Source organism: Mandrillus leucophaeus, unplaced genomic scaffold, assembly GCF_000951045.1.
Source record: "Mandrillus leucophaeus isolate KB7577 unplaced genomic scaffold, Mleu.le_1.0 Scaffold595, whole genome shotgun sequence".
NCBI lineage: Eukaryota > Metazoa > Chordata > Mammalia > Primates > Cercopithecidae > Mandrillus > Mandrillus leucophaeus.
This window is the reverse complement of record NW_012106419.1, coordinates 894,518-906,975: the sequence shown is the minus strand read 5'-3', so window position 1 is coordinate 906,975 and position 12,458 is coordinate 894,518. Positions and strand designations below refer to the sequence as shown.

Here is a 12,458-nt window from a genome sequence, read left to right as displayed (position 1 = left end):
TATTATCGTGTAACTGCCATGTGTCCATCTGAACTGTCTGTGTTCTCTCTCAGTTGTCTTGGTGGAAGAAGACCTCCTCCCAATCTCCTTACCCTAGCCCTGGGGGGCTGTGCGTCTAACAGGCATACAGTGGCCACAGGGTCTGTGCTATAGGACATATACATGGACCCTCACCCCTGTTTGTGGGTCCTCAGCAGCTAGCAATGGGCCCAGTCAATCCTCAACTGCCTACAGGGTAGGTGGGTCCAGCTGTCTACCTTGGGCTTGAAGGGTGATGTTATAATGCATGGGGCTGGTGGGAGTTGGGGTGCTGTTCTCTCTGCCTAGGGCAGCCTGAAGAATCCAAAATGCCTGGATGCTAGGACTGGGGCCCCCAGGGATGAAGCGGAATAGGACTGCATCCCAGGATTCAGAGCAGCTGCACGTACCAGCTGAGAGCACTGCTAGGATCTATGTGAACGTGGAGAACAACCAGGCAGGCTGCTTTGGGAAGAGAGGCTGCCCCAACATTCTGCTGGTCTCCTGAAAACTGCAGGCAAATGCAGTAAGCGCCTATCAAATCTGCTTAGAACCTCCAGGCAAGGTACTTTTGTTTGGGAAGAAAAGACCAGAAGCAGTTTCTGGAACTGTGCAAATGGTTATAGGAGGCAGGACTTGGGAAAAAAGGCAGCAGACTGTGTTACTGAAGTGGGGATAGCCCTGGGGCACCTCCTAGCTGTCCACTTCCTAGCTGCATGACATCAGGCCAGCTATTTCTCTAATTCTTAGTCTTATCTGTGGAATGGGGAAGGTGGCTGCACCCACCCTACTGGGTGGCCATGAGGGTTAAAGGAGATGATGCTTACTGTTCTTATGACAGTGCCTGGCGTGTACAAAATGCTCAATAAATTATTATTATTTCAGAGCCTTCTCCAATGTCATCATTCCTCTTTAGGCAGAACAGGGAGAAACTCCCTGCTTTGCCAATCTGGAGAGCTTCCTCCCTAAAAGGCATGACTCAAATTAATGCCAGAAGTTGGCAGGACTGGGAAAGGCAAAAGAGGGTAGAAGCTGAGCCAAGGGCTGCCCCACCACCACGGGTAAGTTCCTGGGCCTGGACACAGCCCCCTTCCGGGGCAGCTTCAGGAGCCATGGCATGGAATGGAAAGGAAGAGAGAGGGCCACGTGGAGAAGAGGCCCTGAAGATTTACTTACTCGACATACTTGGTCCAGGGTGGAGGGTCGTGCTGGGCCATGAACACGCAGTTGGTGAGGATGGTGCACATGATGAGCATGTTGAAGAGCGTGTGTGGGGTCAAGGAAAGCGAGCAGTGCAGGCCGGCCACGCCACCACCGCAGGGGGGTCCTGCCCCTGGGAGTCATCACTGCCAGGACAGTGCTACCACAGCAATAAGCAGGGTCTCCAAGGAGACACAGTCCATGCCAACCCCCCTCCACCCAGGCTGGTCTCTGTCCCTTCCCCGGCACTGGCAGCTGGCCCCTGGCCTGCTCCATGACACCTAATAGGCACCAGAGACCTGAAACCATACTGCTGGTAGGGTCTTGTGTGGAGGGAAGGCAGGAAAGGTGGGCCCCAGACCTCAAAGGCTTTTAACCGCAGTCAGGCGAGGGGCCCTGTCCTCAGTCACATAGGAGAGAAATGGGCATTTATAAATTGCTCCTCAGGGGAGGGCAAGGCCAGAGTGGCAGGGCTCTGAGTTCCCTCCCCCACTTCTAGGGGAGCAGCCCAGGCCAGGCTTTCTCTAGAAGTTCTCTCAGAATGCTCTGCTGCCAACCAACTGCACACCTGGCCAGGGCCTGCTACCCCTGGGGAGGCAGGGGACCGTTCCTCTGGCTGCTTCCTGCCTGTGTACCTACTCTTCAAGCTAGCCCTCTGCTCCACCTGGGAATCTCCTTCTCACCCTGCAGGAGCCCCTCAGCAGGACCCCACCCAACTCCCCAGCAGCCTGTCCTGCCTTTCTGGTAGCACAGTGCTACCTCTGTGCCCTGCGGGCTTCGGGCACCCCTCTTTTAGCCATGGTGGCTCACTGAACGGCAATGTCCGTCTGTCTCCCATCACAAGGGAGTGCTTCCAATGCCAGAGCTGTGCTTCAGGTCGACTTGTGGGCTCTTGGCCTTGAACTGAACTACCCAGGCCTTCTCTGACCCTGACTCTGGCTACAATTCCTAGCTGCTGCTTCAGGCTAGACAAAGCTCTGACCACCCTCCTCCACCTCTGCCTCACTTCTGCAAGGCCTGCAGAGGAACAAAGGGGCAGACTCTGGGCCTCCTGTGGGCTTCACCACCCCTTGGGGCCTGGCCTAGAGCAGGGACACTGTACTTCTCTCACAAATCCCTCCCCAGCCCCCAAGCACTCAACACCACGCCTGGCCTCAGCCCCGTGTGCACAGCTGCCAAACTGGTGATTCCCTCAGGCCGCCCAGGAGCTGCAGTAATTGAGCTCCAGGGACTGCCTCTTTCCTCCCTAGCATAGCTCCACCTCACCTGACGGGGAGGCCGGTGCAGTCAGACCACAGACCAGGCCAGGCTGCGGTGCCGACAGACCCAGCTAAGGCCTCTCAGGAATCTAACCAGGTAGATGCCCTCCGTGCTGCCAGTCCTCTTCTAGGGAGTCAGGCAATCAGGAAATCAGCATCTCAAACCAGCCTCCAGTTTATAATTATCTAATTTCTCATCTGGGATGAGAGGGAATTAGGCTTTGGGAATCTCCCTTAGTCAAACGAGGACTGAGCCAACAGGACTGCTGGGCTCCAATGCCATGGTTCCAGGAAGACTTGATTTCTCCCTGACCAGAAGGCATCACTTCAGGCCCTGGGGTCTCTCCATCAGTTTGGTATCTGCCCAGTCCTCTGTCTGTGTGAGGGTCTCCAGGGCCAGGCTTATGTCCCTCTTCAGCTTTCAAAGCAGGATCAGATAATCATCTCAGTATCAGTACGTTTTCTCCCTTACACACACACACACACACACACACACACACACACACAAAAACACATACTGCCCACACGCGGGCTATGTGCCAAGGCTTTCCTCACTGGGCAGATGGTTAACAAGCCCCCCAACCAGCCTTTATTCATCCCCACGGATCTACTGCTAAGCGTCTACTGAGAAGTCCAGGTGACTCCTAAAATATGCAAGCAATGATACCAAGAGTGAATATTTATTGAGCCCTTCCTAGGTACCAGAATTTGCTCTCCGTGTCCATCAGCTAATTCAATTTTCCCAACAACAATATGTGGTGCAGACTTTGTTTCCATTTTAGGTGATGAGAAGACTGAGGCACAAAGAGGTTAAATTGAAGGTCACTGTGGTAGGCAGAATAACGCCCCCACCATCCCCAAGGTAGCCATGGATGAATCCCCGGAAACTGTGAATATGCTAATTTGTAGGACAAAATGAGACTGTGCAGACGTCATTAAATTAAGGATCTCCCGTGGCCTCCACGAGACAGGGTCTAGCTCTGTCACTGGGGCTGGAGTGCAATGGTATTATCATAGCTTACCACAGCCTTGAACTCTTAGGCTCAAGAGATCCTCCCGCCTCAGCCTCCTGAGTAGCTAGGACTACAGATGCGCACTACCATAGCCAGCTAATTTTTAATTTTTTTTTTTTTTTTGTAGACACAACGTCTTACCACATTGCTTACACTGGTCTTGAACTCCTGGGCTCAAGCAATCCTCCCACCTCGGCCACCCAAAGTGCTGAGATTACAAGTATCAGCCACTGCTCCTGGCCCTAAATTAAGGATCCTGAGGTGGGGAGATCATTCTGGCTTATCCAGGTAGACTCAGTGTAATCACAGGGGTCCTTTTAAGCGGAAGAGGGAGAGGCAGAGCTTTGTGACATGAAACTCAACTGGCCATTCCTGGCTTGATGATGAAAGGGGACCACAGACCAAGAATCCGGTGCAGCCTCCAGAGGCTGGAAAAGCCTCAGAAACACATTCTCCCCTAGAGCCTCCAAAAGGAGTGCAGCCCTGCCAACACCTTGAGTTTAGACCAGCAAGAACCATTTTGGACCTCTGACTTCCAAAGTTGTAAGATGATAAATTTGCGTTGCTTTAAGCCACTGTGTTGGTGGTAATTTGTTACAGCAGTCCTGGGAAAGTACTCCCCGTACCAAGCTGATCAATGGCTGAGCCAGCCCGCACCCTGGCTCTCCTGATCCGGGCCCCACTCTGAGGCCCCATGCTGCACCACCTCTGCAAGATGACATTCAAGGCCACCTGGTCCACTCTCCTGCCTCCAGACTGGAGGGCCTGCATGAGTCACGCTGCTTCTGGCCCTCACGTGCCAAGCAGGTAAGCTATTCCATGCCTGGCCTCTGCCACCCATGGGGCGGTATGAAAACCAAACGAGGTAAAGAGCACCGTCGAATGTGGGGAGACTACCGTACAGGAAGGAGGAAATTATTTGTTATTTGTAAGAGGAAATCCCACCTGAGCATGTGTATCTGGCTCTGAGTGGGAGCCAGGGGGGCAATGGAGCCATGTCCCCAAAACGCTCTGACATGGGATGTTATGAAAAAACCAGACAGGCCTCTGGCTGGGCTGGGCAGGAAGGCTTCCTGGAGGAGGCGTTTAGATAAGCACCAAGGCTGGCCAGGGTTGCTCTGGCAACCAGTCAGCCCAGTTGGTCATGGTGAAGCAGCGTGGGCTGAAGGCTGGGTGGTGGACTCCTCTCGATAGAGCCAAGTCCCTCTAGGGGGACCACTCACAGCTCTCCTTAGAGTGGGGAACAGGCCCCACTGCAGGGAGCAGTGGTGTGAACAGGCTGCCTTGTACTACAGGACTTGGCTGGACCCAGACAGAGGTGAGTGAGAACTTGAACACCCAGACTCAGGGAAGAGCCAGGGCACACAGCCCTCTGAATCCCACCAGTCAGGGCCTGGGTCCCATGGTGGGCAATGACAGGAGCTATCTACCTGGGTTTTATCTTTTCCAGACACAGCAATGGCTTAGGGTGACGTGTAGCAAGCTCTTGTCTCTCTGCCACTTCACTGCTCAAAATCCTTGCCTGGTTCCCATGGCCTTGAGGACAGCACTTGCACAATTGTCAGTCCTTCTTCTGCATGTATGAGATCTCTTCCTTCCTAGACTGAGCCCCCGGTCCATATGACTCTGCCTAAAGCATACCCAGGTCCCCCATGGCGCCCAGCATGTAGCCAACACCAGAGAGATGAATCAACTGAACTCCTGGCCGGGGCACACCTGTTTGCACTGCCTCGTAATTTCAGGCTGATGATTGAGCTGGTCCCTTGTGTGGGCTGAGGCAAAGGCCAGCTCTCCAGGTCTATGCTCAGCTGAACATCTTCAATCTTGTCATGTCATTGTCCCCAAACATCCACTCCGAGGCTCGTGATTAAAATGCCAGCAAGGACTGCCTGAGTTGTAGGGAATGCCTGACACTTGGGCTGCCTAAGTCTTCAGATCCCAGGGAGTTAAAACAACAACAACAACAACAGCAAAAAAAAAACTCCCAAAGAAAAGGTAATTAACTGTGGAGGGGTGTTTTCATGTATTTGTGCTATTAAATCAACATGCGCACACACATACACACACGGACATGTGGTTTGATTGCCCATTTGAATCCAGTAGAGGAACGTGGGAGGACTTTGTGCACAGATCCTGTACAACCAGGAAGGCAAAATGCTTCTTGGTGTGCGTGTGAGGCCTCTCTGAATGTGACTGCGGTAGGATATGGAGTTCAGTTGGTTTCTTTTATTTAACCCCAGCAGGAACACATTCTGCAGGATTATAACAAAAATACATACAAAAAATCATTCCACATGCCCATATTTACTTTTTGGTAACTTCCCAGAGACACACTGCAAGCATGGAGCCAAGAACAAAGCCAAGTGGAATCACCGCACACTTGCTGTAGTCTGTGAGCTCCTGGATCGTCATGAGTGAGCAGGTTTTCTCACCAGGCTGCATTCCTGTCCACTTTTAAGTTTGTCTTTGCCCCACTTACCCTTCCCAAAGGGCGTAGCACAGAACTTTGCACATATAGAACTTAGTAGATGTTTGAATGAGTATAAAAATTTAAGCAGAGCAAAAGTTCACCATTCAAAACATGAGATCTGATGTTCTTTAGAAATGCATAGTGACTGATAAGGGGCATGGAATTTCTTTTGGGGTGATGCAAATGTTCTGGAAGTAGATAGTGGTGATGGTTGCACAACCTTATGAATATACTAAAAACCACTGAACTGTGCACTTAAAAATGGTAAATTTTGGCTGGGTGCAGTGGCTCATGGCTGTAATCCCAGCACTTTGGGAGGCCGAGGCGGATGGATCACGAGGACAGGAGTTCAAGACCAGCCTAGCCAAGATGGTGAAACCCCATCTTCACTAAAAATACAAAAATCAGCTGGGTGTGGTGGCGAGTGCCTGTAATGCCAGCTACTCGGGAGGCTGAAGCAGGGAATCGCTTGAATCTGGGAGGCAGAGGTTGCAGTGAGCCGAGATTGCACCACTGCACTCCAGCCTGGGTGGCAGAGTGAGACTCCGTACCCCCCTCTCAAAAAAAGAAAAAAAAAAGATAAATTTTATGGTATATGAAGTAGTATACCTCAAATTTTAAAAAACTTCATGGAGTGCTTATAGATTTCTAGGCCTCACACTGGTAATTCTGGTCTTTCCAGAGCTAAAAATTTGCATTTTTACAAACTTCCCAGGTGAGACTGACGTGGCCCTCAGACTGGCATTTGGAAGCAACTGCCCTAGGGTGGCATGCACATGGGACCTTGCTAAAACACAGGTTCTGGGGTGAGGCTCCAGATTTGGCCACTCCTATAACATCCTGGTGAAGCTGATGCTACTGGTCCACACACCACACTCAATGTCAAGGCTCAACAGTGTTGCAGAGGGGCTGCTCCCAAACCCCACAAATCTAGACCTCTTCTTCCCCCCAGTGCCCACTGAGCCCACCAAGTGGCGCTGTCGAGGTCCAGCAATGTGCTCCCATCCCCAGGCAGCAGCAGTGTCAAGGCAGCCACTGGGAACCCAGTACAGGTCCTCACTGATGCTCGACACTTCCCTGGGGCAGCTGTCCTGGGGGATGGAGGCTGGCTCCGAGCCCTCAGGGCCAGTTTTTCCAGGTGGAAGCAGCACCTCACAGCCTCAGAGCCATTGCTCAATGGACACTCTGGCCAGGCTGGGCACTCGAGGGCCCCCCACTTCCTCCCTTGCCCACCTGCCTCTCTGACCTTTTATTTCCCTCAAGACCCAGCTCAGTCCCTTGCAGGAGCCCTGGAGTTTCTGCTACATCCCTGAGGGCTTCTGTGGCTGCCAAACAGTACTGGGTTGGTTAGATACCTGGAGGAGAAGCCCCAGGTGAGAGCTGGAGGATGCTTTTAGAGAGGCCACGCCCCTGGAGTGAGGCCGGAGACAGGCTCAGAGCAAGAAAAGCTGGCTTTTCCTCCTCCTGCTGCTCTGTTCTTCTTACCAGGCTGTGACCACACTCTGGCAGAACTGATAACTATTTGCAATGCTGCCTTATTACTTTTAGGGGACGATAAAATTGCCAAGGGCCCAGACAGGTCTTATTTGGCTCGATACCCCAGCATGTCCAGCAAACAGTCTGACACCTACAGGAAACTCACGATGGCTCAAGACGAAATCTACACACTTGCCCACACTTGCCCCACAGAATAAGATGCAGCTGTGAATGGCAGGCTGCCCACGACACACAGTCCCTCTCCACAGTGTCTGCCTCCCACCTTGCTCATGCCACAGCCATGGTTTGCATGTGGGGTTGTCTCAGGAACCCCACCAGGAAGGCAAGGGTGGGCCAGAGGAGAGCAGACAGTGGTTGGAAGCAAGCATGCATTTTACTGCACATCTGCATGCAGACACCACTTGCTGTGCATGCCCCTCCAATGAACCCCTGGGGTTAGGATCACGCACTGGGAACAGGTGGGAAGAAAGTGGAGCCATAGGAGGAGCATCCCCCATCCCTGCCCCAACAGGAAAAGCTCCTGACCTGCCAGCCTCAGTCCCAGTTACTTAGTCCCTCATTAGGTATCTGTAATCCTGATGCCTCCTACCTTGGCTGGAGGTTAGTGAGTGAAGTCGTTGTCTTGGCCTCAAAGAAGTCCATTCAGAGAGGGGGCTGAAGGGGACCTTGAGGAGCTCTGTGGGCCCAGCCCACTAGACCCACAGTCAGTCGCACTGCTGAGCCTAGCAGCATCACTTAAATGAACAGCAGGGCCACCTGCACGCGTGCACTCACCCTGGTTGCCACTGGCCAAAGGGAGGCCTGCCCAGGCCCTCGCAGTGAAACACTCATGCCTCTGACTCTGCAGCTGGCACCGCCCTCCTGGAAGGCTCCATCTATGGGGCCCCTTCTCCGAAGTCCAGAGAACAGAGTGATTAGGTGCTGGCGCCCCATGCCGTGTGCTGCCCAAATGACGCCCCTCTCAGGCCCAAGCCCGGTAAGTGCCTCATTACGCTGCATCACTCCAATGGCTCTCCTCTGCAGGCTGGAGCTTTTTTCAGCTGTGGTTTATATAATTTAATGTTAACCAGAGTTCTCTGTGATACTCTGAAACTGCAAACATTTTGTCAACGCCTAATCAAAAAGCAAGTGTTGCCGCCCTCGAAAGATGCCCACATGTGAATAAACTGGAGGCCTCTTTATTGGGAAATGAGTTTTCCTTGGCTGAGTTCTGGTGACCTGCTCGAAGGTCCCTGCAAGTGGGTGGGGAGAAGGATGGCCCAAGGGGGTGTGGTGGGAAGGGACATTTGGAGCCAATATCAGAGCCTGACAGATGCCATTTATTCTGGGATCCTCAGTAGCTTAGCTTCTAGAATGTTCTCCTGAAGAATCAGAAGAGGGTTTCTCAAACTTTCACGTGCCCAAGAATCCCCTGGGGATCAAATGCAAATACAGATGCTGACTTGGTAGGTCTGGAGGAGGGTCAGAGGTTTTTCATTTCCAACCAGCTCCCAGGTCATGACCATGTGTTTGTCTTAGGACCAGCAGGGAATGAGCACCACTCTCCTAAACTAGAATGCAGGTGGGCTGGGGGCAGCACCCCGTGCGCATCCCCAGTGTGGGCCCCCAGGGGGTACTCAGCAGGTATTAACTGCAAAGGATATGAGTGAACCAGAATCTTCACAGCCGCTCTCCGGATGGGGTGGAAGGGACTGAGGACATACAAGGCGTTGGTGGCACTGAACCGGAAGATGGTCTTGCCTTTATTCAGTACGATGAAAGTCTGGGGACAGACAGTAGCATTAGGCCCTTGTGTAGAAAGGCTTTTGGGGGCAGCTTTTGGCTCAGAGCCCTTGGACTGTGGCTGAGGGGTGGGGTGGGAGGAGGAGGAGAGGGACTGAGGGAGGAGACGGGGACGGGCGGCTGCCAGCACATTTGGCAGGTCAGTGGACTCACTGCCTTGCCCACGGGTGGAAGTGAGGGAGGTCTCAGGGGAATGTCAGTTTGGTTGAGATTTAGTTTCAAAATTATAGTCACAAAAAGAAGGGATCTTTTCCAGTCCTTGCCCAGCTGTTGTCACAGCAGAGGCTCAGCAGACCTGGGGATGCCTCCTCCCTCCCCTTCTCCCTTAGCTGACCCCTCCTCAGCCTGCGTGGGGTCCCCACCAGGCCCACTGGGAGGGAGGACGTGACAGGGGAGCTGGGTCAGCAGGGAGGACTTACAGGTGAGGAGAAGAGAAAAGGAAAATGCAGAAGCAGTCCCCCGAGAGCTTTTCTTGGGACTCTGTCTCCTGGAGTCTGGGACAAATGTCAGCCCCATCCCACAGGACACAGCCTACTGCCTCCCTCCAGGGGATCATGAACAGCAATGCAACCCCTCCCTGAGCTTCTGGAAGATCCTTTCTACACAGCACAATGGGGCCCAGGAGCGGACAACGAGAGCTGAATGCTGAGACATGTGCACATCAGGTGCCCAAGCAGCCCTTGAGGACAGCGGTACCTCCCCACCTGCCCCGGTGTGTGGTGGTCACAGCTCTGTGGCCTCACAGAGGTCTAGGGGAATATCACAACCTGACATTCCCCTGAGACCTCCCTCACCTCCACCCATGGGCAAGGCAGTGAGTCCACTGGCCTGCCGAATGAGCTGGTGGGACAAGGTTCTACCTAATCTGGTCTGGAGAGATAAGCTGACCACATAGATTAGGACCAAAAGTTCTGCTGTGGTGCCTCCATTGCCTTGGGAGGCTGCAGGCAGTGTGGCCAGGGATCAGCAAGTGGAAACAGCAAGTGAGAGGCCGGGATCATCCCTGGAGCCGCTGTTCAAGCATTCCCAGACCCAAGGCCAGAAGAGATGGTGCCTCTGACCCCTCACATGCTCAGCTGCCACCAGCCCCCAAAAGCCCAGCCCAGTCTTGACCTCAACCTCAGTCGGGTCCACCTGCCGTGGAGCCTGCCTGTCCCAGCTAACTTCAGCCTAATTGCCACTCATCCTCTCCCCATAACCTTGACTTACTACCAGCTGTGGCCTTAACCCCAACCCCAATTCCTACTTCCATCTCTCACCAACCATGACCTAGGCCTGCCCACCTTGACTAAGCCCACCTTCCAGCCTCACTCTGACCCCAGCTGTGGCCCCAACCTTGCCTGGACTCCACTGGAGTCACTTGTACCAAGGGAAAGTTCAGCTGGGGGCTTGGGAGCAGGACCAAGTTCAAGGCCTCCTCCCCCACCTGTTTATGTGGACTGGGTGGGCTTTTACTTCACACACACACCCACTCACACATCCAATGCACACATGCACACCCAAAGATGCACCCCAGGCTCATCCCCAGGCGCTTGGTCTTAAACCACAGTCACACACCCTTGCAGTCACATTCTTGCACTGGCCACACCAGCCCTGTCTGACCCCCACGAGCTTCCTCAGCCTGGTGCTGACTGCAGTACTGTGCCTGGCCACTGTCTTCCTTGTACTCAGCCTTCTGGGAAAAAGACCTCCCCCAAATTCAAATCCACCTTCCTCTGGAAGTAAGGCCCAGAAGCGTGGGCAGCTTGGAGACCAAGCCTCTGCAGGAGTTCTGTATGTGGTAGGGTGCAGGGCTGGGGCACAAACGGACCTGAGATCTGGAGGAGGGAGGCCAGGCAGGGGATTCAGACAGGGGCAGTTACCTCTTGGGTCGGAGCCACGCTAGGAGGAAGCCTGAGTCTCCCTGCCCTAGTGGACAAAAGCCACTTCCCTTCCCTATGATCAGAAGGGACAATGGCAGAATGTCACACGCCACCCTCCTCCAAAAATCCCCCAGTGATCACTGTCCTCTCCATCCCTCTTAGATTTTCCACTGGTCTTCCTGGTCCCGTTGCCAGCCCTCAAAGCTCAGGAAACTGCTGCTGTGGCTGTGGCCTGAGCCAGTCAGCGTAGCCATGCATAGTTCCTGGGTGTGGGGACTACATGCTGTCCCCAGTAGGGAGAAGGGACCACGTGCTATGCTTTGTGGCCCAAACTCAGGCAGGGCCCAAACGCAGGCCAGAACTCAGGGCTTGACTCCAATTCACACACACACCACACAACGGGGAGGAGTCCTTCAGGGGTGAAAATCTAACCACAGGTAATTCCCAAAGAAGGTAGTCACAGGAGGCATGTTTTCCCTGAGGCTACCCTCTCTTCTTCATGACACCAAACCAGCATCTCAGGCTGCATAATTCCTGTCTTTTATTCCCGAATTCCAAAATTAAGGTGGTTGGAATACAGATCCCCAGTGACTCATGCCCCCAAAGCCTGGTGAGCCCCCCTAAACAGAGCCCCATGTGCAGGCCAGGCCCTCTTTCCTCTCTGCTCCATTGACAAGGGAGTTGCACAGAAGGGTAGGCAGGGCTGGAGGTGGGTGGTAGTCACCTTTTGGGTGCTATAGAAGGGGTCCAGGTCCTCCAGGGGCTCTCCGATGAGCTCTCGGGGTGGATTGCCATAGAGATCTGGCAGCTTTTTGGAGGCCTGCAGGTCCAGCTGGGGCCGGGGAGCCTCCTCCTCAGGCAGCCCCTCTCGGCTCTCCTGCAAAGTGGTTGAGCCGCGGGCTTGCTTCTCCGCCATGCGCTTCTCGATGGCTGCCAGGGACTCCCGTGTGAACCTGCGGAAGCTGCTGGTGCCCCGAGGTAATAGGAAGTTTGCCATCTTCTCATCCTGCTTCTGGGCACAGGCTCTCCTCACGTGGCCTGCGGGGAAGCTGGAAGACACAGACAATGGGCCTGATGCTATGCCCAGGGACAGAGGGCAGGGTGGGCAGACCTCCTGGGGGTGGCTGTGCTGATGGAGGGAGGGACACCATCTGCAGAGAGGCTCCAGACCCCAGGATGCCAACAACTCCACAGGCACACCTGGGCAACACTGGCGTGGGTAAACCCAAAGCCCCCCAGGCTACGGGGCACACATGTGGACAGGCAGCAGGGTCACCTCCTCTTTCCCCTCCTAACAAGCATGTCTGAATTCAAGCAGGCAAGAGTGACTGTGTCATCCAAGCACCTTCTTTTTGTC

General features: G+C 53.9%; 1 protein-coding gene across 6 annotated transcripts in view; it reads right to left on the bottom strand.

The window, feature by feature from the left end:
- SCN5A (sodium channel, voltage gated, type V alpha subunit) overlaps positions 1-12,147 on the bottom strand; it is a 91,826-nt gene extending 79,679 nt beyond the window's left edge. For all 6 annotated transcript variants that reach the window (XM_011999484.1, XM_011999486.1, XM_011999487.1 and 3 more), the window contains exons 1-3: positions 11,826-12,147; positions 9,101-9,219; positions 1,195-1,284 (exon numbers count right to left, since the gene is read on the bottom strand). In XM_011999484.1, the coding sequence (XP_011854874.1) occupies positions 1,195-1,284; positions 9,101-9,219; positions 11,826-12,098 (482 nt within the window). In that variant the 5' untranslated portion in view covers positions 12,099-12,147. The remainder of the gene's footprint in view (positions 1-1,194; positions 1,285-9,100; positions 9,220-11,825) is intronic.
- Positions 12,148-12,458: the final 311 nt, after the last annotated feature.